The 26583-nt window shown below is 33.3% G+C and overlaps 1 protein-coding gene across 2 annotated transcripts in view; it reads right to left on the bottom strand.

The window, feature by feature from the left end:
• GABRB2 (gamma-aminobutyric acid type A receptor subunit beta2) overlaps positions 1-26583 on the bottom strand; it is a 120186-nt gene that overhangs the window by 68722 nt on the left and 24881 nt on the right. For both annotated transcript variants that reach the window (XM_058169275.1, XM_058169276.1), the window contains exon 4: positions 11598-11818. In XM_058169275.1, the coding sequence (XP_058025258.1) occupies positions 11598-11818 (221 nt within the window). The remainder of the gene's footprint in view (positions 1-11597; positions 11819-26583) is intronic.

Raw genomic sequence — 26583 nt, 5'->3', positions numbered from 1 at the left:
AAGAAAGATAAAAGTTTGTGATTTCATTCATTATTTCTCGATGTGGATTGTTCCAAAAATCAGTGAGGAGATATAAAATTTTTGGCATGTAGAAGACTGGAGAATATTTTCAGCTAAAAAACTTCTACAAAATGGGGGAAAAAATGTAAAACAAACAAAAAAAAATTTAGCCAGCTACAAGAAATGTTTGGAAGCTATGATGTTTCCACCAAATGAGGTTTTACAAATTAACTGACTAACTACTGACAAGGTGTCCAAGCTTCTATAATTGCCATATTCTCTATTTTATTATTTGAGTTTGTAAACAACTGCACCTAAATAGTAAATATATGCTCAAATTTGAAGAAAGACATGCCATATAAATATTTTATTGGTCTATGAGTTCATTGAAGCATATTGCACAAGTCACTTAGGGATTTATCCAAACATATTGTATAATTGGAGCTGGGTGCTTCAACATTTGCCTGTAACTTGATATGCAAACATGATAGGTAGGTAGATAATAGAATATGTAAGAAGTATAAATAATTAGGGCACCATCCCTGAGCAGTTTCCCCCCCACTAATTATTTTCCTATACCTTTTTATTTCCTCATGTTTTGTCCTAACTGATTAATATGCTGAAAAAAAAATAGCATGGGGTTTAACATAAAAGGATGTTACATACAGAATGCCACTTGACATACTGAATTGCCAAATATTTTCCAAGGTCTATTACATTTAATTTAATAGCATCTTTGCAGACAGGTAGATTCATATTCTCAAGAAATAATTGGATTTTTCAGCAGCAGTATCAACTCACATAGCTGCAATCTATGGACAAAGGAATACTAGGAAATTTTCAAATATATACATCCTCAAAATAATCTCTATAGAATATTTTGTCTGAATTATATAATGAATAGCCTACTGATATTGCATTCATAAATAAACATTAATGACTTAAACTATCATCCATTTATGAACAAATGTTTTCATAGCTCATCCTTCGGCAACTGTCAATTCCATGGAAAGAAGAAAAGACAGAGGTTTTAGAAAAGAATTAATTTCTGAGTTGGAATATTTCAAAGCAACTTCAGTTTTACCCACTGCAATTTATTTTGCCTTCCTTTGTGCAACTTTAAAACAAGGTAACAATTTAAATATCGAAAAATATGGCCATTAGAAGAAGTAAGACAGAGCAATCTTAGAACGATTATCTTACTTTACATTTTAGAACTGTGCTTTAAACATAAAAATCTAAGACAGCAAATAGTACTAGATACAGGGCCTGAAATTACAACTCTTATCTCCTGCATGAATTTTCCTACATTTGCATCTATAAAACCACTTTGAAATCCATACACATAAGAATATAGATGGATTATTTGAGACGCTAGAGAGATAATGATGAGATGGTGAATGAGATGAAAAGCTTCTCAAAAAGAGTTCTGTAATCCTACCAACTATAGTATTAAATCTTTTTTTTTTCCAGAACCAGCTTTGAGAGGCAGTTCAGTGGCATTGCTTGCATGGCTTCTTAAGTTTTGACAAAACCAAACCTAATGCTCAGTCCATGTTTTTAGTCTAACTCATATTTTATTTACAAAGAGGAAAAACAATTTACCATAAAAACATATACCAATAGAACATGTTCTTGTAATAAAAGTATTGTAGCATCTTAAAGACTATAAATCTTTTTTCACATAGGTGTTCGCATTTTTGTGAAAGTAGACATAAACCAATGTAAAATTAATTTCCAGGTACCACTTCCTTTTTTAAAAAATTGATTTTGTATTTGATGTTAGACTTTTATCTTTTCATAGTTAGAAGTTGTAGAGCAATATTCACTACCACAGTGAAAAGAAACATTTGAGAGTAGTTCCAGATTACATGGTTTATCAAACCCTACCAATCAAAATATACTTGCAATTGGCTTGCTTTTGCTTTCTGGCAGATTTTCTGAGTAAGAAAAAAAAAACACATAGTAGTAGGAAATTATGTATCAATTACAAATAGAATTCCAGTGAGCATTCATGGAGAACTAGTCATTCCTGAAGGATCAGGGACAGTATAATGGCAGATATAGGTTCTAAATAAGAGTAGGCGCAGGCCACTTCCACCCCTGTTTTAGCGAAGGGGGAAAAAGTTGTGATATGTCATGTGACAAAAACATGTTGTGAGTTTGACACTCCTTTTCTAGATTCTGGCAGTGCAGCCTCTGTAGAAAAAGAAGAGCCCACAAGATTGCCCCCAGGTAATCCAAACAGCTGCTCCTCATGAATAGACTGCAGGAACTGAAGTTTTTGTGTGCTTAGTTTGTGAGTTGAGTGGCTGAGAATTGAGGGATTTCAATCAATCTTGCAGCCATAATGCAGCCTATATGGATGTAAGGCTCACCTGAGCCCATTTCTTAAATAGTTTTAACTAATTTACAGCTGAAGAGAGAGTAGCAGGATGAGAAAATTCCACTTGAATCAACGTTCTTTCAGGATTACAAAGGGAAAAAAGGGTTTTAAAGATTTAAAAACATTTGGCCAAAAAAAAAACTTAACTAGAAGAAGGTGTAAAAAAGTTTAAAATGGATACAGGATACAATTATTTTTAAAGATTAGTTTTTGGTGAAAGTTCTTTTGAACAGATTGGAATTAAAATAGAGAAATAAACTGGACTTCATGGGATTTTTTTTGTTTACCATTAAGGAATGCAGATAACTGATGGATGTTACAAAAGAAAAATATAAATCTACTATCAAGCAGAGCGTGATGCTGGCTGTAAATATAGAGATGCTGATTGTGAGCCTGACTGTAACTGTAAGTACTGCTATTTGATATAAAAAAAATTAAGGGCACAAAAACTTAATTTCCCAAAAATAGGAAAAAAGGGAAGCTTGTTTGAGAAACATTTATTCTGAGGTAATAATGTAATGGCAACCACCAGAAAAGCTGTAAAATTAGTAGGGGGTAGGGATATATAGAGCAACCTGCAGCAAGAGGAATTGCACCACATTTGATTCAGAAAATATTTGAGCAATTGAACAATAAGTTAGCTGAATCACTTGATGATAATGACAGCTTTTGAAAAAATGAATGAAGGATGATAGAGGAGATGAAATAAGAACTTAAGATGAAAAGGTCTGTGAAACAACTTTCTGGAGATGTAAAACAAATCTCTCTTCTGGAGCGTAAGACAGAAGTTATAGACAGAGAGTTGGAAAGAAAACCAAATAATTTGGCTCTATTGGAATTGAGAGAGAAGGAATTTCATTTGAGATTTAGAGCAATTCCAGAAAATTCTGATAAAGATATTGGGAAAAAGTTTACTAAAGATTTTGCTAATCTTTTGGATTTGAATGAGAAGGCTATAGAAAAAAGTTGATAAATTCTATACAATAAATACAAGATTTGTGAGGACAGGAAAGGTTCCAAGGGATTTTTGGTACACTTTGTGAGGAAGAAGAAGAGATCAAGACTGAAGATTGATAATACAAATATAATTGTTCTTAAAGACATTTATTAGAATCTTGCATGAGAGAAAAAAGTATTCCCCCCCAGAGATTAACGCAGAAAATTCAATTTTAATGGGACAAATTGGAAGATGTGATTTTTACTTTTAAAGAGGAGAGATTTTGACTGATTTTGATTCTGTCCAAAAGGCAAGGAAAACTCTTGAAAAACTTAAAGAAGAATTCAACATTCTCAAAAAAGAAAGATAATTCTTTGAAAAAGTTAAAACAAGATATAATTTCCTGCAAATATATTAGGGAAAAGAATATAAAATATTTGACTTATAACCTTTTGGGGATATAATTTATTTAAGCAGGAACAAAAAAAAAGAAATAAAAAGAGTTGAGATGATATATATACAACTCTTTTTATTTCTTTTTTTTTATGTATGTATGTATGTATGTATGTATGTAAATTCTCACCTAAAACCAAAATTTGTACTGACTGATGAGCATAGTATAACTGTAGAGGAGGAAGTTAATTTTCATGAGAGTAAGATTACTGGGAATTTATGCCTTAAATGAGGATAAAGTAATGTTTTGTAAAGGGCTTTTGGAGCAATTAATATGTTTGTCTTATGAAAATTAGTGTCTGATAGGTATTGGAATAGCAATATCAACAGAAATATCAATAGCATTTAGACTTATATACCGCTTCACAGTACTTTACAGTCCCCACTAAGCGGTTTTTCAGAGTCAGCATATTGCTCCCAACAATCTGGGGCCTCATTTTACCGACCTTGGAAGGATGGAAGGCTGAGTCAACCTTGAACCACTCAGAATTGAACTTCAGGAGTGAGCAGTGAGTTAGGTTGCAGTACTGCATTCTAATCACTGCACCATCATAGCTTTTTTGAGGGATCTCTAAGTAGAATAGAGTGATTTCCGTACAGTGGGCTAGAGCTTCTGATATTAAAATCACTCAAGGCAAATTACCAAAAGTTTTCTTAGATTTGAAGGACAATTTAGGGCTGGTTGTTATATGGAGACAGAAAAATTGCCATTTGAGAAAGCACACCTATTTTTCTGAAAGCCATGGATCCTTTTCAAATAAATACAAAAGTTTGATTTCAAAGAACATGGGTACTAAGGTTTTTAAAGTAGAGATATTTCAAAAGACTTCTCTGAATCATAATTCTGTTATTTTGTTTAATCAGATTGTTGGACGATATGCTGGGCAATATGCTGACTCTGTAAATTGCTTAGAAAGGGCTGTAAAAGCACTATGAAGCAGTATATACTGTAAGTCTAAGTGCTATTGCTATTTTAATTTATAAAATAAAATTTAGTTCTTTTAGATGGAGACAAAGCAAAATGTTGCTAGAGAATCAATAGTGTAGGAGCTATTTTGGATGATAAAAAGAGAAAAAAAGAAGAAATTTCCAGAAAAGAAAAATATTTTTCAACAAACTAAGCTCTTACAATAATGTTTATCTATGTTAAGAATATGAGAAATGGAAATAAAAAATGAATGATGCAAAGCAAAAAAATAATAACAAAGTTTGCAAATAAATCAGGGGAGTGCCTGGTATATAAATTATGAACAGAAAAAGAAAAGAAAATGTTATTGAAATCGCAAGAAGGAGATACTGTATTAGTGGATAACACAGCCATACAAAAAGCATTCTATCAATATTATTTAAACCTGTCTAAAGGAAGTGATATTTCTGTAGAGATAATTTATCAATATCTAAAGAAACAAAATTTACCAAGGACTACAGAGGAACAGAGATGAATTATGAATGGATTAATAACAATAAGGAAAGTTTCTAAAGCTGTAAAAAAGATTAAACGAGAAAGGTATCTGGACCAGATGGATTAATAGGTTATTACTATAAATATTTTGATGATGAACTTTTGCAACCTTTACACAAAACACAATCTTGCAAGGAATAAAGATGCCAAAGAATTGGAAAGAGATCAATATAACACTAAAACCAAAGAGGCACAAAATTAGACTTTAACAATGATTTTAATTATTTTAAAAATATTGGAGGTTTCATGTTAAGAATATAGAATAGATATAAACTCAGACTGTGCCCAAAAATACCTTTGTGGCTCTCAACACAAAAAGCATATTATATATGAGAAATAATAAGCAAACACAAGTGGCTAATTTATGGTAAGTACAGGAATTTTATCAAGGGAAATATAAACTTAAATCAAAAGAACTAGCAGTAGGGGGACATGGTTGCCAACAGTTTTCTTATTTATACTTATCAGAAAGATTTAAAATAGACAAAAGAACACATGGTTTTGAACATTGTGAGGCTGAGTCTGAAACAGAATTGTGTACAAATGATAACATGTAATTACTAGATTGTAAAAATGTATTGAAATTTGAGGCGGAAGAACAAGTGAAAGAATGTATAACATGTTTTGGTTATAATATACAGATTCAATAATGGATAAATATGTGGTTGAAAGAATTAAAATTTACACTGTGTTATAATCTTAAAGGCAATTTTTATAAAACGATGTGTTGTTGGTATATGTCACCAGAGAAATTGTCTAGAATGTATAAAGGCACTTCAATTTTATACTGCAAATGTGAATTACAAGAAAGAATATTTTATCATAGTTGAAAGGCTTGAAAAAAAGCTAGAAAAATCTGGATTCAAATACATATGTGATTCAGAGGATTTTAAAGATTATTAAGCACTGTCCTCAATGGAGGAATGGTTGGTGAAGATGAACTTACTGAGATGGCTAAATTGACTTCTTTAGTTCATAGAAAAGATAATGTCTACATTTATTGCTGACTAAAAACCCTTCTTTTGAACTGGCCATAAAACTGTTGATAAGCCAAAGCAACTAGCCATGGATATTAAAATATTAAAGACAAGTAAAAATTTCAAAGTCCATTTCTGAAATATTTCATTACCTCTTGTCTAAAAAAGTAACCCCTCACCAAAATCATCAACTAAACACAAGTCTTTGCTTGCCTTTTATCAGCATGATAAAAGCCCATTTTATTTTTTCCATGTTTTCAATTATCCTGAAAGAAACAATGCTTCACTGGAGTAAGAAGCTTCATCCAGTTAAAACTTCAAGAGTTGACACATACAGCTGAAGCTTTTATGGGGTGGTGGTAGTGTCAGCACTTCATATTTATGCTTTTAATTGTCTGTAGGGTCAGGAAAGAGGAACCATGATATTCCATATCCAAAAATAGTTTTATGAAAATGCATAATATACACACGGTTAAAATGTTATTTTTAACATGCCTATTAAAAGTTGGCAATACCGACAAAAACCAGATTTTCATTCACCTTTCTTACATACTAAGCAATCTAGCCATGTTGCTTTTCCTGCTTATCTTGACCCAAAATGCTCATCTTTGGTATCAAAATATTGGTATGAAATGTATCCTAAAAAGAACATATCAATTGGCTCTATTTCAGTGTCATTTTTTCAATAGCACAAATGATTTTATATTTTAGCCAAACAATTCCCATTATAAAATACTATAACACTTGTGATGATTAATAGTAACCCTTTATAATGGAAAATATTATTGAATTAGTTCCATCTTAAAATGAAGCAGATCCATAGAATATAGTAGTTTCAAATAAGCAACACTTGAGTTTCATGACTACACTCTAAATTTTGTTTTCTTCATGTGTAGATGAATTTCATTTGATACACCTTTAAAATATGGCACTGCAGAAAATTATGGTATGAAAGTTCTTTTCAGTATTGTTCTATGACACATTTTAGTATACAGTAATTTCTTTTAGCATTGGCATATATTGGTATTAGAACTATAAAGCTGACTTTTGATGACATTTGGAGAGCTCCCTAGTCATACCATTTGCTCTAAAATATACATTTAAAAATGAAAGAATATTTTAGGATAGGTTCAAGAAAAAAACAGTTAACTTTTAATTGTTCAAGTTGTTTTTAATGTATCAAAGCTGTGTTGTTAAAAATACTTTTCCTTTTTTGGAAAATGTTCAATGTAAGTTCCTCAGGATTTTCTCAGGGGTATCTCAGTGTGTCTACAGTACAAGATTCTGACTGTAGTAGTTCTCAGTTGAGTGGAAGCAGAAATGATGACGTACTAGCTTAACATGGCATTCTTCTCCGAAAATCTTGCTCCGTTGCTACCACTAGATAATGCTTATTCAACTTGGAAGAACATGGTGGAGAAATTATTACACATGCTGGCCTACATTATAACATACCTGTATTCTTTGTGACATCCCACAGCTAAAACTTTGTTAGATAGGAAATAATAGATTTTCATTAACAGAGAGATAACGCTAGGAATTTTCTCCTTTTTCGGTAAGGTAACCTAAGTAAACCTTTGGTCCTGGCTAAATATCTATCGAACCTTACTACTAGAAAAATATTATAGGGCTTTTACCATAGAAGATTTTAACATACTGTCTTTTAACTGTACTGGAACAAAAGTACCGATATGTTCATTTTTCAGACAGTCCTGACCCTGACATTCAGGAGCAGATAGCTCTCTTGACCCCATGCTGCTGTAATGATTTTATGATGAAATTTTATGATGAAATTATATTAAACCCTACTTTTGGTAGACTATAATGACTATGAGCAGTTGCCAGATTTTCAAGAACTTGTACTACTAGGAAACAGATAGTGAAGCATGACAATACTTGCTCCACCTGATGAGAAACAAATAATGTAATTTGACAATTCTATTTGAAGTTTTATGTTATTTTATAATAGGTTTATTATAATTACTCTTCTAAAACTGAGCATTTTCTTTTATGTATATTGCAAAGTAGTTTTATAATTTAGTTATTTAGTTTTATTTAATCTTTCAGCACTATTTCTTGTATTTTATTGCTAATTTAATTTTTCCCTAACTTAATCAGCAATTTTATGTATTTCCATCTGAGCTCTGTAAATCCTGCTACAAATTGAATAATTATGTTTAGTGATCATCATAATAAAAATGAATACTTACTTTAGAGTAACTTCCAAAGAATTAAATGCAAATGATGTCTAAGTATGTGTCAAGGTATAGTTATATTTTTAAATAAAAAATAAATATTCTAAAAGAGAAAGTTATTAGTAAATAGATCAGTTAATTTTTTTTCTTAACTAAAACATTAATTTACTCATAAATGAGGTCATGCAGCTGTTTACAAATGTTAAGAAAAATATAATATCTGCATTATAACAGTTTATAGTATTAATATGTATGGAGGTTGTTGACTGAAATCTTAACTCACTATTTGAGTAGTATCAGGCAGGACACTTAATCTCAGTTTAAGTTACTGAGAGAAATAAAAAAATGAGGTATCTTAAATATAAAGTTATTTATTTATTTGATAATTTATTGATTATTTATTTACTTGTTTGCATATCAAATTTAAATTGCTGCCCATCTCAAGATACAGTGATTCTGAATGGCATACAATAAAATTAAAAAACAATTAATATACAATAGCAATTATTAATTAAAAATAAAAACTGACGTGAGAGAGAACTGAATATATTAATAATAGAACCATCTCAATATCTCATTGGGTCCTTTGATTTATTCCTCTCAAATATAAATTGGATTTCAGATTCTTTCTAAAAAAAATCAGATTTTTTTTCTGGGTGGAAAAATTGTATTCAAATATTTATTTCCACAATGCAAAGAAAAGCTGAAATAATATGCTATTTACATTCCAAGATATTTTGTTTTAAAACAAATAGCAATCTGGTAATCAGTGCTATCTTTCAATATCTACAGTATATTGTTATATAATGGTAAAAGAAAAATAAAAGTCTGCATGGTGTTTCTTTCCCTGTGGTTTGAATTTTGACATCTCCCTCTGGTCCTGTAACATACTTTCCATCTGTTCATACAGCTGGCAGATTAAAAGGAAGTGGTGCCCTGATATTCTTATACCTTATATGAGATTTGCATAGATGTGGCAGTATACAGGGCAACTGGAAGTCACTCATACATTTAGATGGAAAGTAAAGAAGAAACATATATGCCTACATTTAATTACAGTATATTGCTATATAATTGTATTCCCACTCTTTTCCTCCTAATTGTATACCATGACCAACACCAAAACAAGACTGCAAAAGTATTTTATTGCAAATTTTTAAATTGCTTATTCTTCAAGCAGAGTCAAAATTCCCTTTGCCTTGGATAGCATTCATAATCCATATCAAAGTTCTAGCTAAATTCTGAAAAGGATTGTTTTAGGGAAGAAAAAAATATCTAAATACTAAATCCAGAAATCCTCATTCCAAACTTGTTTTGATATAAATCATGCTGTTTTCAACAGTACTTATCTTTGCAATAATATTGGAATTTTGAATATTATTGTTTTTAAAAATAAAACTGATATTACAATGAAGTGCTTTGACATTAGACTTAGTTTGTATTGTGTGTGCCTTCAATACTCAATATCAGTATTGAGTCCTATGACTAGTCCCTGCAATTTTATTGGCTTTTCCTTCCTAATGCTTTTCCTACCTAAGGCTGACAGAAAGTGATTGGCCCAAGATCACTCAGTTGGTTTCATCTAATCCTAAAGCAGAACTAAAATTTTCAGTCTCCTGGTTTCTAGCCTGATGCCTGAACCACTACAGCAAAACTGGTCTCACTAACTTAACTTAAGGAGACCATATTAGTCACATAAATTAGCATTTCTTTGATAGCACTGCTTTTAGAGAGTTAAATCAACCTTCCGCAATCTGTTGTCCTTCAGATGTGTCAGACTTCCAGAATTCCTAGAGGAAATGCATTTGTGCTGCTGAAATGTAACACATCTGGACAGCAATCTGCTGGGAGAAGGCTTAGAGAAGGCTAAGTTTTTAATCTGCCTTGTTAATACAATTTTTTTTTCTGATTAGATTAGATGGATTAAAAAATAGGGTTTTTTTTCTTTTTTTTCTTTTGGCCAACTTTCATAAACCCATTAAAATTCATGTATATGTCAAATACTAAGTCACTGCATGAAGAAATTACTACACACACACACACACACACACACAAAAACCCCAATAAATTTTCTCTTTTCTGATGGTTCTTCCTGTATATAAAGGTTTACTTTCCTGTTTTTACAAGTCAACGTATAGGTGAATTTATGTAAGGATTTTACGTTAAGTTATTTTGTGACTCACTTAAGCATTATGTGACAACACTGTGTCTGATAATCCACACAATTTTTGAAGTAAAATGTGTGTGTGTGTGTTTTAAAATTTAGAGACAAGATGTGTCAAGAAATGCTAAATAGTTCTTGGCTTTTGTATAATCTTCAACTTCAAATTATTCACAGGTGCATTTTTCATACCATATTGGGAAGTACATATATAGGGGACATTTGGGGACAAATGAAAAGGCAGAGGAATGAGTTAAGAAAATATTTTCTTGACACTTTATAAAAAAAATCTTCCCATCCCAAGAATGAGTATACATATTACTGTTTTGTAACAAGAAAGTATCGTTGCTGCAGAACTCTTATCTTTAAATTCACAGACATCAAACCATTCTCAATATTCTGCCACAGTATAATTCTGATACCTATTTTCAGCCGTTACATATCAATTTTGGTTTGCTGCTGCTGTTTTGCAATTTTTTATTGTGTGACAAGAACCATTTAAAATAAAAAAGTGGTATCCTTGTCCAATCCATTTTTATTCCCCTTTAAATGAATATACTAGGCACAGAGAAACTAATATTTTGGAAGCAAGTGGCAATAATATAGTGATGGGAAAAAGATGAGAAGTACTGTTCTTTCTCCCCTCAATAGTTAAGCAAAGGTCTTCATATGGAGTTATACATGTCTGTAAGATGTTTCTTCACTAAAGTCACTTGCATTGTTTGTGATTAAGGCATTTAGTTTTGTTACAAGACCTACTGTATATTAGCCTTCCTCAATCTAGTGCCCTCCTGAAGATTTGGACTGAAAATGCCATAATGACATTCAGATTATGGGATTTTAGTGCCAACCATTTTTGAAGAGAACAAAGTTGAGGGAAGCTGGCAAAATTCTACACAACCTACATAAAAAAATAAAAACTAGAGAAAGAAAAGGAAAAAGGAAAACTAGAGAAAGAAAAAGAAAAGAGAATTAGCCTGTTGGTTTATATATAGAATGTGGCCATTCAAAATGTTTAATGCTGACCTGAGACCATAGAGAACTGTCCCATCTGGATGTAAACGAATCATTCTGTTCTTCACGGTGACACCATGCACAAATGACTTCTTATCATTCAGGAAGTAGGTATCAGGAACCCAAAGCTGATCTGCTACTCTATTGTCCAGTGTAAGATTTAAAGGTATTACATTATACGAAAGCCTCTTATCCCTCCATGCTTGTTGAAAGTACATGGTCAAAGTATAGTCCTGAAATGATAGAAGAGAGAGGGAAAAAATAGGTTGAAAATATTTTGCTATTTGAAATAACCAAACCAAACCAAACCAAACCAAACCAAACCAAACCAAAGAGGAGTACTTCAACTGACCACCACTGTCTATAAAATTAATGTTTTAAAAAATAAATACTGTGTTATCCTCCAAAATAGAAAACATAAAAATATTTGGCACCAGACTCTATATGATAGTATCTCATTTTTTTAAAAAAAGTTCCTTTAATTAAAAGAGAAAGCATAGGAATAAGGGCTATAGAGTACCATGTAAGCAATTATTCATAAGTATTGCTTTCTCTTTAAGAATCAATAGAATAGAATAGAATTTTTTATTGGCCAAGTGTGATTGGACACACAAGGAATTTGTCTTGGTGCATATGCTCTCAGTGTACATAAAAGAAAAGATACGTTCATCAAGGTACAACATTTACAACACAATTTGATTAAAGTTTGGGGATGTAATTGTCTAGGTATTAATAACAGTATTTTATTTTATCTATCTATTCACATGTATCTAATACAAAATTGCACTTAGTTCAATCAACTAAACAAATTATGATTGTAAAGGTTGTCTCTATAAAGAATGTTTTCAGGCTTCTGACAGAAACAAAGATTTCTTGTCAAAGTATTCAAAGATACGTGAATTACAGTTCAACACATCTAAAAAGCACTGTATTAGGAAAGGCTTAATTAGACAAAAAGTGCAGCTCTTTCTGACATTCCTTGAAGTCTGGAGATGCAGTTATCTTTGTAAAATAAATCTCTTCTTCTGGGAACATCCATTCAGCCCACCAGGGATGCTGGGAAGAGTAAGACACAGTATCTTATGATTAGTCCTCTAGCCATCAGTATCTCCAGATGAGGCCTGTACCATATTAGCACAATACTGATATATACTGCTTCATCTCTCAGTATTTCATGATTCTCAGTTGAATATACTCACCTGAACCAGTTAAAATGTTATGTCTTAATACAGATGAAAGGCTTAATCAACCAACTGATTTAAATCATTTTCCTGGATAGTTTGTAATCCACAGGATTGGGATCCCCAAATAATCTGAGGGATATTTCAGGCAACACAGATGGCAATTTTGTTAAGGCCTTGTTTTAGTGTTGCACTGAAAAGGGCCACTGGCATTATTGCTTCTGACTGCCCTCCATAGCTATGGGAAACCTAAAAAATTGTCTGGCTTTACGAGCAGCCCCAGATAATAAAGAGAAGTGGCAACTGTTTAGATTGAACCCAAATAAACTTGCAGAAAAATACCCAAGCACAAAAGACTACATAATTATGTCTGTCTAACAGTAAGGATGGGGTCAAAGAGGGTTTATTTCTCTATCACTATTGCATTTTACCCTAATAGACCTTTCACAGATGTTGGGCAGACAGCTCAAAGCTATCCCAGAAAAGAACTCAGCTGATTACTCAGCAAACTTATAATAAATTTGCAAAGAACACTAATAGTGTGCTGCTTGCATCCACTTCAAATTAGACATCACAGTTAGGCTCAGTTTATGGGAGCACCTTGATCATATGTAATGGAAACCATCTGGGGACACTGAGGAACAGGTAACATTTTCAAAATTTGTCATCTGGTACAGATCTTCAGTAAGGGTAATCAAGGTTGTTTCATATAAGAGGCATGGCAGATTTATACTCACTGGCCTCTCTTGAAGAGGTCCTTAATGTGTGATTTAAGATAATTACTACTATTTGCAAATTTGTCTTTATTAGGAACAGTAATAGAGAGGATACTACCTATCTAACTCCAAATGTATGTGGAGAAAGTAGATTATCTAGATGAATTTGGGTCTGCTTCGGGTTTGCCTATGGTACTAAAATGATCTTAGTTACTCTGACTGAGAGAGCCAATTCGACATGGTGGCTTAAGACATTAGGGTACAAATTGGGAAATCACAAATTCAAGTCCTCGCTTCGGCACGAAGCTATTTTGAGTTCAGTCACTCTTTCTTAGATCTAGGAAGAAGGTAAGGCAAACCTCTGCTGAAAATGCTCCCACAAAAATTTCAGGGACTTGTCCAGGTAGTCACTAGGAATCAATACTGACTTGAAGGTATAAAGCAAACAAAGCAAAGCAAAACCTTGACTGAGGCCCTTTAACAGATGACAAAGATAGAGAATATCACTGGCTTGATCCTATTAGTATTCTTAACAAATGTAGCTAAGGTGTTCTATAATTATTATATTTCTCTTTTCAAGATTATTATTCAAGACTGACAGTGGCATATTTCCATTAAGTCCATGTCATCTGAATTGTGAATCCAACAGGATTTTATTCTTTCTATACAACTTTTTAATATTTACATAAAATGTAGACACTAAATTAGACTTGTGTGGACGCAATCTCATGCTGGCATGTTAAACAGAAGGCTTAGAAATTGTATATACCCCAGACTGTAATGTTTATAGTATTGTGAATGTTTTAATTGCCTCCAAAGATAATATTTATATATGATTTTTATGTTTTTATGTTTTTATGTTTTAATGTACACTACCCAGAATAAATCTCTGAGTGATATAAGCAGTTTCTAAATTTGATAAATACATAAATAAATATAGCAATTTCCGCATTTAAAAAAAACTGCATTCTCTTACATTTTTAAAGTAACTTTTAATTAATTTGTCCACTTTTCAAAAACATGTTCTACTTTATATTTTTAAAAATCATAATAATGCAGTAACTATTTCCTTACAAATATCATCAAAATTTCAGAGAGGCATAGTATGCATTACTGACAAAAAGAGTTACAGTCTACTCCTAGAAACATTTCTAAATGTCTAAAATTATTTCATGTCTAAAAAGGAATGTCTGCCAGGTTAGGTTCCACATATTGCTGATTTTATAGACAATATTATTCTAAAATCTTATCTATGAATCTATGACCAAAGTGTAATTTCAATTCTAATCTTTCACCTGTCAATAAGGAAAAGTTCTATCCTAATTTAATTCTAGAATTCAGGAAAAATTTTATGAATTATCTCCATCTATTTTAATCATTATTCAGAGAATGTTAGCTAAGAAGGGGGTAAAATATTAGAAGAACGTATGTAACAGTATTTTCTGCACCTACTGAGATTTCTGGTGGCATTGTGCAAAATGTACTGATCTTATAAAAGCTATTAGTATCCTGCCCTTGAAATAAAGCTCATGTGTTCAGATTATTTTCTTTCAAGGTCAAAACTGAAGACATTTACATCCAGAGAATGTTGTTTTGAGATCATAACAAAATTCCCTGTTTGGTTCCAAACATTAGAAGATAATGGCTGTTTCAAGCAGTGGCGTCTTCAAAGTTCTAGACATAAAAAATAAATTTGAAATTGGTCATTCAACTATTCCATACTTGAAATGGAGCCTTTATGTTCAAGAGTTTGTTTTGAAGCTGAAATTACATACTTTGACCCATTTTAAGTTTTGTTCTGATGCAAAACAGAAAACAGCCACCTGGGACTATTCTGGCATAACATATCAGAATCAGAATCGAGCTGGAAGGGACCTTGGAGATATTCTAGTCCAGCCCCCTGCTGAAGCAGGAGGTCCTATACCATTTCAGACAAGTGACTGTCCAGTCTCTTCTTAAAAACTTCCAGTGATGAAGCCCCCACAACTTCTGAAGGCAAGCTATTTCACTGGTTAATTGTCCTTACTGTTAGGTAGTTTCTCCTTAATTCCAAGTTGCTTCTCTCCTTGATTTGTTCCCATCCACTGTTTCTTGTCTTGCCCTCTGGCGCATTGGAAAATAAATTGATCCCCTCCTCTTTGTGGCAGTCTCTCAAATATTGAATACTGCTATCATGTTCCCGCTAGTCCTTCTTTTCTCTAGACTAGCCAAACTCAAATCCTGCAACTGTTCTTCATATGTTTTAGTCTCCGGGCCTTTAATCAATTTCAAGTGGGACTCTTTTGTTCATAGCTCAAAACAAGCACATTTTCCATTTTGTGCATATCTTTAACAATCTCCTTTTGTCACAGCTGTTGAATGATCCAGAGAAAGAGACCAATTGCTTAGCACTAGATTAAAATTACCGTATCTAATAAAAACAGAGCCACGAAAAGGGGAAAAACTAAGAATAATATTTTTCCTTAATAAAGTATCAAAATGTCTTCCAAAACTTAATTAAACAAAATTAATTTTCTGAAATTTAAATTTATTTTCTGAAAACATAATATATGCTGTGTAAAATTTGAGGACAGAATGAATGATGTAAATACATTAATCTGAAATACATTATACGTTGACTTTCAGACCAATCCTTTTGGTGAAAAAACTAATGCAATTCTAATAAATCTAAACTAAAAAAAGTAATGTCCCACTAGTTGTTGCTGATCCAAAGAATAATGAAGCCACTCCTTCTCCTTCTTTTCTTAAATCTAGAGAAGCCACCTATTAAACTGAGCAGAGAAAAAAATATACTTGATTCAATGTTTTATTGCACAGTTTTTGCTCTACGCAAATCCTCCTTTCCTAACATATTATTTATAGTCTTTCTTTACTTTCTTCTTCTAGGAAGCTTCCATCTTCAAAACTGTATTTGAAAGCACAAATAGTACCTAAACAGTTATTAGATATTTAATCTGTAAGCTAACAACCCTGTGTCCGGAGTGATTTTTAAAGCTAATATGCTATGTCTTTCCTATATGGTGCACAGTGCTGCAGTTAAAGGTGCATCCATGCATAGGAGGAATCTAAATTTCTGAAATTCCTATTTTGAATCCCCAGCTTTGTTAATGCTGGTTTTCTGCAATGTTGTTGTTGTTGCTGCATTTCAGCCAAGTCTTAGTTACAAATCTACCAGTTGAAGTTTTGCTTAAATAAATTTGAATTGGTGGTAGTGAATACAAATCTTTAGCCCTATTTGTTTTGGTAGACAGATATCAGTCTCCTTGTAAGAAACAAATAATGAATGACTGGCTTACTGGTGACTCACCCCTGAGTTAGACTTGGATGAAACTTGAAAAGAGCTTAAGTAGAAAATTTTAGAACTTGATTAACAAAGAGATAGAACCAAAGTTTCAAATCTCTACCACAATATTTTCATACGTCCTCTTTTTAACACTCTCAAATATTTGTATCATTTACTGGTCCCAGTTCATAGGATAGCTTTCATATTCTTTTGGATATAGGATAACCTTCACATTCATCCAGCAATCTGGATACTGTGCTCAGTAGTATCTTCCCCTCAATGGTAAGCACAAGTGTGTTTATCTATTTGTTCAGAATCTGAAATTGAGATATTAGTTTGTGTACTTAACATAACATAACATAACATCAGAGTTGGAAGGGACCTTGGAGGCCTTCTAGTCCAACCCCCTGCCCAGGCAGGAAACCCTACACCATCTCAGTCAGATGGTTATCCAACATTTTCTTAAACTTGTTAACTTCTTTACTTGTCTGATCTATTATCCTTGGAGGTAGATTTAATCTTCCATCTTATTACAAATAATTCGAAGTCCTGTCATATGGCAATTCACTACTATCTACTAAAGAATCAGGATCAGGAAATCTCTAGTACTATGTCCAAATTTTGTACCACAGCAATAACAAGTACAAGTTCTGGGACCCCGCAGTTTCTTTTGGTATGTTTAGTCTGCACACTAATAGACTTTTATTGAACATCCGAGCTATGTTTTTTTCCCTCTCTGTGTCTTTGTTCTATGACTGTGTATTTTAATAAACTTTAATTTTCTTTGCTACCTTTTTGCACTTTTTGAGACCGTGACAAGAAGGTTTCTATTTTTAATAACGATTGAATTGTGTGACTATTCGTATTACAAGCAGAATATTTTTTTAATATCTCTTACATATTTGATTCATATATTCCCCCCTTTTCATATTATCTTTACAAGAACAAGAACCCAGGAAGATGAGTTGAGCTGAGAAAAACATGATTGGTTCAAGCCACTGAATGTCTTTTATTTTTAAAACAGCATTTAATTGTTCCTATTGTTTTTACTGTTTTTACTGCTTTTTTAGTAAAAGAAATTCCAAAGCAGGACTTTACACTAGCCCCCTCCATCCAACAAACCTTTTGTCAGGTATGTTGGATAATTCAAGCATGCTGGATGACTTCCTTGAAAAATGGTTTATGGAAATTGAGATCAATTTAGCTGGAGGGGCCCAAAAGGGTACTTTTTTATTTTTTACTTTGTGAAATTTTAATTAAATGTTAACTTGAACCCCTGCTTCTGAATATGCCTTAATCAGGTTTCATTCCAAATGGATCTATACAAATCACAGTCTTGAGCATATACCTTTTGGCCATTTCATATATGCATTGTATGACTTCATGCACAGATATCAATTTTGTAGAGGAAAACTGCACTCACAGTGCAATACATTCATACTTCTTCTATTCTGAACCAACATGTAGGTTTCCTAGGCAAGATTCTTAATAGTAAACAGAATAAAATAGAATTGAATGGGGTGTATGCCCTTTAAAGTTAATATAGTGGATTTTGTCTGATGCTTGGTTTACAAGTAAGTTTATAACTTTACCTTTGACGGGGTTAATTGAGGTCCCCTTTGTTCACATCTAGTTTTGTCATATTGCTCATCATTATTATTTTTTTGTTATTGATATTGTTGTTTCCTTGCTTTTCAATGCCTTTAACAATTTACCAACTACCCAGATTTGCGAAGAGATATAATTTATGTTCTTATAAACTGGGAATTGCTATTTAATACACAGTAGCTTGTAGGCCATTCCTACCTCTTTTCTCTAGACAAATACAAATGACTCAGTTTTTGCAATATTTTACAACACCAAATTTTAAATGTATAAAGTGTAAATCGTTAAAATTACAACGAAAACATGAATTTCTAAGCAAATGTGTGTGCACATGTCATACTGCAAATCCAACATTGTTCTCTGAGAGAGAGTAATACCGCATAAGGGAGAAAAGAAAAAGGAAAGTGTATAGCCTCAATTAACTCCTAATAAACTGCATGGCTAAATCAACTTCAATCTCCTTAATATTTCCCTTAGGAAATCATCATTCTACATTACAACTCACTAGATTATTTTGCAAGGTTTTTATGTAGCTCTTTTCTCTCTTTGGACATCCTGTACTCTGAGATAATACACACAATATTAAACTATATGCCTGTACTAGAAATATGACTTTTAAAAATTACCAATATTTCAAAGAACATTTAAGCTGGAAATACTAAACATTCCTATCACATAGTTTGCAACTTTTCTTAATGAGACAATAAAACTTCGGTATGAATAACTTAAATTATAGAACTTTTTTAAAAAAGTTATTAAGCATTTCTGATTATTAGATTATTATTATTTAATTCTTGTTCTAGATTGTCTATTCGTCAGTTACCTGTGTGAGAGAATGTCTTCTAAGTCTTAATAATTCACTGACAATTATTCTTCTTTGGAAACATATATCAAGGCAAGCTAAATTAAAAAAAATAGCTACAATTTCATCAATAAACTAAGAAGAAAGGGCAAGAATCTGGAGTTTCAGTTGATGTTCTTATCCACCTTTTCATAGGATGCAAAATGAAAGAATTCTGAAAGTAAATGACTGCTATGCAAATGATGTCAACATGAGAGATTTAATTTCTGGACCTATTGTCAGAATTATCTGGAAGATTGATTGCTAGAACAGAACAGATCACATCTTACAAAAACTGGTAAAAATCAATGTGGCCAAAACATGGTGAACATGATGATGAGAATTTTAAACTGACTCACTGAGTGAGAGTAATGAAAACTCAAGCCTTGTAGATGGAAGTTGAAATATACAGTATTTCTAATGTGGTCTATTCAACCATTTGGTGAAAAAGTGCACTGGATCATAACATTATTTAGTAATGCTTGCCCCCACCCCCCTTCTGCTTAGTTGCATCTGATTCTCTGATGTTGCCTGGACAAGTTCCTGAAGTTTTCTTGGAAAGGTTTTTAATAAGTGGGTTGTCAATGCCTCCTTACTGGGGCTGAGAGAAAGTGGTCCAAGGCAACCCAGCTGGCTTTGTGCCTAAGGCAGGACTAGAATTCATGGTCTCTGAGTTTCTAAGCTGATGCCTTAACCACTACATCAACTGGCTCTCTGTTAATGCTTATAGTAAGGGAAATAAGCACGATGAACTTAAATTCCAAACAAGGGCAATTAGGTAACTTGGTGAGAAGTCTCTGATGATTTATAGTAACTGAGTGATATTACTTATTCAAAAGGAACACAAACAATAAAAAGGAGGTAATTATATTGTATATAATAGGATAACATATAAAGCACATGAAAGGAAGCGGACCATCAAGGAAGAATACAAAGAGCCAGCCTGGAATTGCAGAGAAGGTGCCAAAATGCCTAAAGAGAGCTTCTTCAGATACCTTTGAAATAAAAAAAAAATTGGTATACCAGCTGTTCAGTGAAACAGCTTATAATGCTAAACAAGAAAAGACAGAGCGACTCAAATCTTGTTTTGATAAGTCTTCTAAGATAAATATGTCTAGTTTAATGAAAAGAAGGACTGGGGTGATACGATAGCAGTTTCCCAATATCTAAGGAAATAGATATTTCCTTAATTGCCACAAAGAAGAGGGAATCAACGTATTCTCCAAAGTACCTGAAGGTAGGACAAGAAGCAATGGAATGGAAACTAATCAAGGAGAGAGCCAACCTAGAACTAAGGAGAAATTTTCTGACACTGAGAACAATTGATCAGTGGAACGACTTGCCTCCAAAAGTCATGGGTGCTCCAACATTGGAGGTTTTTAAGAAGAGATTGGACAATCATTTGTCTGAAATGGTATAGCATCTCCTACTTGAACAGGGAGTTGGACTAGAAGACCTCCAAGGTCCCTTCCAACTGTTAATCTGTTATTCTCCAACAGGAACGTATGCATCTAACCAAACAATTGTGAACAGCATGATTGAAGCTTGGGATTGGTAGCAATATAGAAAGAATATTTATTTGTTTTTCTTTCTTTGTTTCTTTATTTCTTTATTTATTATCAGTCCATATCTCCAGGATAAGGTCAATTCCATCTGACATCAATGGAATTTCTATCTGTTGCCTGGAGAAAGAGTCAAGTGTCACACATCTGTAGGCGGACAACTTTTATATCCTATTGTCAAAAAAGTGAAAATTGCAGAAAAGCACAGACCATTTAACCTGACATCAATATTTGGGAAGTTTCTAGAGAAGACACAAGCATTTTGAAACTATTCAGAAATGGACAGAAATCTGTAAAGATTAGTTAACAAGTTCTCTCAGCCCAAACCTTTATTTTTTAAAAAAAAATCAGATAAATAACTTCATAATTTGTAGATACGATAAATTTTGATTTTAACAAAGCATTTAACAAAGTACCCCATGACATTCTGCTTAGCAAACTACTTAAGTGTGAGCTGGCTGGCATGATAATTAAATGGATATGTTACCGGCTGAAAACTCATATTTGAACAATCTTTATTTCTTGAAGGATTTGAGTAGAATACCTGTGGCCTTAGGTCTAGGGCCCTATACTATTTAGCATTATTTTATCAACTGATGATATGCAGGGAACACTTTATCATATCTGCAGATGACACAAAACTGGGCTAGGAGAGTTAATGCCCTGGCAAATGAACAAATATAGGGGGTGGGGACAAATAAGGAAAATACTTCAATTTATTACTGAAGAGAACTGCAAAGCCAGAGAACAATGTGCTCCTCAAAGATTTAGAACAAAGAAGTATAAACATTCAGTTGCATTTTAAAATTATTACATGAAAAAAACCAGTTAAACATGATTTCATATTTTAAAAAAGTAATAGTTCATGGTAGCTTTTAAATAAATAAGGTACTATTTTTAAATTGAATTTTTTTAACCTATATTGTAAATGTACAATATAGAAAAAATAAATCCAGTTGAATGGAGTCTTTGGTTTGACATTGGTAGAAGTGAAATTATCTCAATACAGAGATTGATATAAAATGAAACTGAGTCAGTATGAAAATAACAATGTAAAAAGAACAAATGTATTCAATCTCTTACATTGTGGTAAGACCTCACCTTAAATTCATTATCCAGTTTGGGGCATGATACTCCTTATTTCAATTAACTGAAGTGCCCCTTTCAGAGAAAATTGGCAAAAAATATTATAAAGAAACTGATATCTATGGCGGGAAACTATGTGGATATATTTCAGTTTAAGAAGATCCAAGCTAAATTAGGGTTCCTCCCTGCAGACAGTAGAATTGAATGTATGATGCTTGCAAAAAGCCAATGTCATCTAAATGATCCTATAAATGACACAACTTAATCACATGGTGAACATTCTGAATAAGATTTAAGTGTACACAATAAGACTTGAATGTGCATAAACTGCAGTTTTCAGGCATCCCAACAGTTATCCTACAAAAGATAAAAGCATCTTCACTATGTTCCACAATGCAAGACATACTGGTATTAAGTTAGAGCAAGACATTCTGGTTGAATGTTGAGAGAAAGCTGAAAAAAAAGAGTAGTTCAACAACAAAATCCAGATAGAAAATACATCTCTCAAGCTATTCAAGAAAATGTTGAATGGCCATCTGTGGCAAAATGCCTTAATTCAGATTACTGGCATAAACAGGGGACTGGATTCTGTAGCCTTAACAATCCTTCCAATTTTATGATTGCCTGGCAAAATGAATTTCCTTTACCAATTCATGGACATCAGTCTTGTCTCCACAAAATAACGTTCCAATTTATTAGTCTCCTATGAAATAAGAGAGATATTAAGTAGTTGATTCAATCTGATTTACATGGATCAACCATTCTTTTTTAACTTGATAGTGTTGGGTCATGACCAGAAGCCACCTGAGGTATTTTTTTTTAGGGTTTTTACCCCACCTTCATTGTTTTTATGTATAACTCAAAACAGTGATCATAACTTATTCTCTCTCCTCCTCCTATTTTCCCCACAATAACAACCCTGTGATGTGGGTTGGGCTGAAAGAGTGACTGGTCCAAGATCACCTAGCTGACTTTTATGCCTAAACAAAGATTAAAACTTATTTCTGGTTTCTAGACTGGTGCCTTAGTCACTAGGCCAAATTGGCTCTTTGATCAAATGATAGTGATTCAACAGACTGCATGATTTACAGCCACTTCAGCCCTTGAATACCCTAAACCAGCGGTTCTCAACCTGTGGATCGGGACCCCGTTGGGGGTTGAATGACGATTTGCCAGGGGTCGCCTAAGACCATCGGAAATATGGGAAGTATACTTGAGAGTCGAAGAATTGTGCTCCAATGGTTGACTCCATAAGCCAGCTGCAGGCTCTTCAAATCGCTAGCCGAATTCGGCTTCAGGCGCGATGAATTAAAAAAGAGAGAAATCTTTGCTCTGATGTCTCCCTCTCAAACCAGCTGCAATCACTCCCAATCGGTAGCCTAATCTGGCTTCAGGCGCGATAAACTTAATAGGGGAGGAGTCTCCGCTTTAATGCCTCCATCCTCAAGGCAATCGCAAGCAGTTCAGATCGCTAGCCAATATGGCTTCAGGCACGATAAATTCAAAACGAAAATAATTTTATGGTTGGGGTCGCCACATCGTGGGGAATTGTATTAAAGGGGTCGCCACATCGTGGGGAATTGTATTAAAGGGGTCACAGCACTATAAAGGTTGAGAACCACTGCCCTAAGCCCTCATCCCTAAAGAGGAGTGATAGAATCATAGAATAGAATATAATTTTTTATTGGCCAAGTGTGATTGGACACACAAGGAATTTGTCTTGGTGCATATACTCTCAGTGTACATAAAAGAAAAGATACGTTCATCAAGGTATAGCATTTACAACACAATTGATGGTCAGTATATAAATATAAATCATAAGGATTGCCAGCAACAGTCATACAGTTATAAGTGGAAAGAGATTGGTGATGGGAACAATGAGAAGATTAATAGTAGTGCAGATTTAGTAAATAGTTTGACAGTGTTGAGGGAATTATTTGTTTAGTAGAGTGATGGCACTCTCAAAATAGGGGTCCCATTTCCACCACCTCCAATTCTGCTCTTGGGAAGCCATTCATTGCATGGAAGATCCTAGTTTAGTTGAGTGAAGGAAAGGATTCAGTTATAAGAAAAATAGTTTTTCACATAGATTCTGTTGCTAGGCAGATGAGATGACTGTTTTGATGAGGAAAAAGACGGTAAATTTATGCTAACCAACATATTGAAATTCCTTCCAGGGATTTTTACTCAGCCACCAGGCAGGAGGAAAAATTTAGCATGCCATGGGAACCAAGTTACTGCCTGCACTTGTACAACACATTAAACTTAGCTTTAGCTGGATTGACCTAATTTCTCAGTACACACAATACACTAATAATCAAACCCACACTGTCTGGCTTCTTGCAACACATTAAGCAACATAAAAACTAATCCAAGTAAAAACTAATTTGATTACTAATGGAGTCAGTTTGGCAAATTAAAGCCCAAATGCTTCCTATCCACACTCCTATCTGGACACAGTGGTGCATATCAAATCTCAAGCATGATAAAAATAAAAAAGGAAAAGCTCCACTTTCTCCATTAAAGAAGCAGGTTTTTTTTAAAAAAAATAAAAATAAATAACAACCCACTTTAAAGTATGCTTGAATTGTATCAGAATTCTTGAACAGCAGCAACACTACAAAGACAGGAGGGTTTTTTCAAAACACTTTTTAAAGAGCACAAACATGTCCATGTTTACATTATTTGTGTTTCTTGGGTAGACAGTGATGCATTGACTACTTAAAAAGTAGGAATGTATGCATGAGAGAAAACAGGAACCTACTTTCAACAGCTTATTCGAGTTCTTCCCTTGAACTTACAGATTTATATTTATTTTTATTATTACAACTCAAAAGCATTTCAGTACACATAAAACTACTCTAGAAGAATATCACTTTTTTTAAAGGTCATGATAAACTAGAAGCTATGATTTTTCCCTGCATTAAGACTAAGTGTGGTCAAAAAGCAGAGAATTTAAGTACTTTACCACTTCAGAGTGTTTCTATCTAAAGATCGGTGCAGAAGAGATAATCATATTGATCTGAGAATCCTCTAGCTGCATTGTAACCTACATTATACATAAATCCAAGGGTCAAACAGTGTATTTTACTTTAAATATCAACATTGCACTGTATCTAATGCCACACTTAATGATATACTTCCCTTCAAGCCTTTAGGAAGGAATTAAGTCTTCATTTTAATGTAGTTGATTAACTTGCAGTGGTGCTGATTAGGAGTATGTGTGTCCTAAAATTAAAACCATCCACTCTTAGCAATCATAAAAACCCTCCAAATTAAGTCTCTGCTTGTAGCTGAGCCTTTTCAGCTGTTTCCAATAGCATGTGTGGGAGGAGGAGGAGGAGGACAGACTTTCAAGGGGCCTGGGGAATGGGATGGTGGTTAGGAACTATCATGAGGGAGCGACAGAAAATATCAAGATTCTTCCTGCAGTCAGTTTTTGTCTCCTTCTTTTTGAAGACTAGGTTGGGGAGAGATAGAATTATAGAGTATTGACAGGAAAACATTCAGAATGGTCATACTTTTTCAAACTTGCTGAAAATCTTAAACTATACTGAACTGAGTTGAGGGTGTTCATCTCTAATTTAATGGTGTCTATTGCACTCCAAAGAGGAGAAAAAAATTGGGTTGAATAATTCTTCACATGTTTCAGAATGAAACATTTGTTTTTTCATGGGATGCATTAGCCATATGATAACAAATGTCCCTGAAATTTATGGGAAAAACAAAGACCAAACAAAACAAAGTCATCAAATCATTTCATAATAAGGTGGGTTTAATTTACATAATTAAAGGATGTGGTGCCTCAGTGGCTAAGGCGCTGAATTTGTCGATTGAAAGGTTGGCAGTTCAGCGGTTCGAATCCCTAGCACTGCGTAACAGAGTGAGCTCCCATTACTTGTCCAGCTTCTGCTAACTTAGCAGTTCGAAAGCACGTAAAAAATGCAAGTATAAAAATAGGGACCACTTTGGTTGGAAGGTAACAGTGCTCCGTGCGCCTTTGGCATTTAGTCATGCCGGCCACATGACCATGGAAACGTCTTCGGACAGCACTGACTCTTCGGCTTTGAAACGGAGACGAACACCGCCCCCTAGAATCAGGAACGACTAGCATGCATGTGCGGGGGAACCTTTACCTTAATTTAAATAATTAGCCAAAGACCTTCAGTGTAGTAATTAAATCTAAATGTGTGGAACTTCTCATAATAGGTGTTTTTTTTTAATTTTTGCTGTTTAACATAATAGTATTCTTCAGTCCTTAAAGAGAAATACAGAATTCAGAATTAGAAAGCATATATCATATACAGCAATTAATTAGATCTTGTTCAGATTAATTTTCTTCAAAATGAAATGGTCTTCATTACAAGCAATCAGAGACATACTGATGACATCATTAAAAACGGAGTTAAATGAAATTTATTGAGAGATTGGAAGATGTTTTTGCCATAATACCCTAGGAGAATCTTTTTTTAAAAAAATCTGGCTAGATTTTTCCAACAAAGAATAGAGTTTAACAAAGTAAAAAAACCCACAAGCAACATTATTTTGAATGAATTACTTTATTCATAAATCTTTTTTTTTTAAATAATTTCAGTGAAATCATAAAAACTTCAAATATTGGAGAATAGTTCAGTTTTATTTTCTTTATTCAAAATCTGGGGGGGGGGGAAATCAAGCTTTTTTAAGGCCCCAATTATTTTAAAATAATACTCTAAAGGATGAAC

Source organism: Ahaetulla prasina, chromosome 2 (assembly GCF_028640845.1).
Source record: "Ahaetulla prasina isolate Xishuangbanna chromosome 2, ASM2864084v1, whole genome shotgun sequence".
In the NCBI taxonomy this organism is placed as follows: domain Eukaryota; kingdom Metazoa; phylum Chordata; class Lepidosauria; order Squamata; family Colubridae; genus Ahaetulla; species Ahaetulla prasina.
This window is presented reverse-complemented; position numbering and strand designations above follow the sequence as displayed.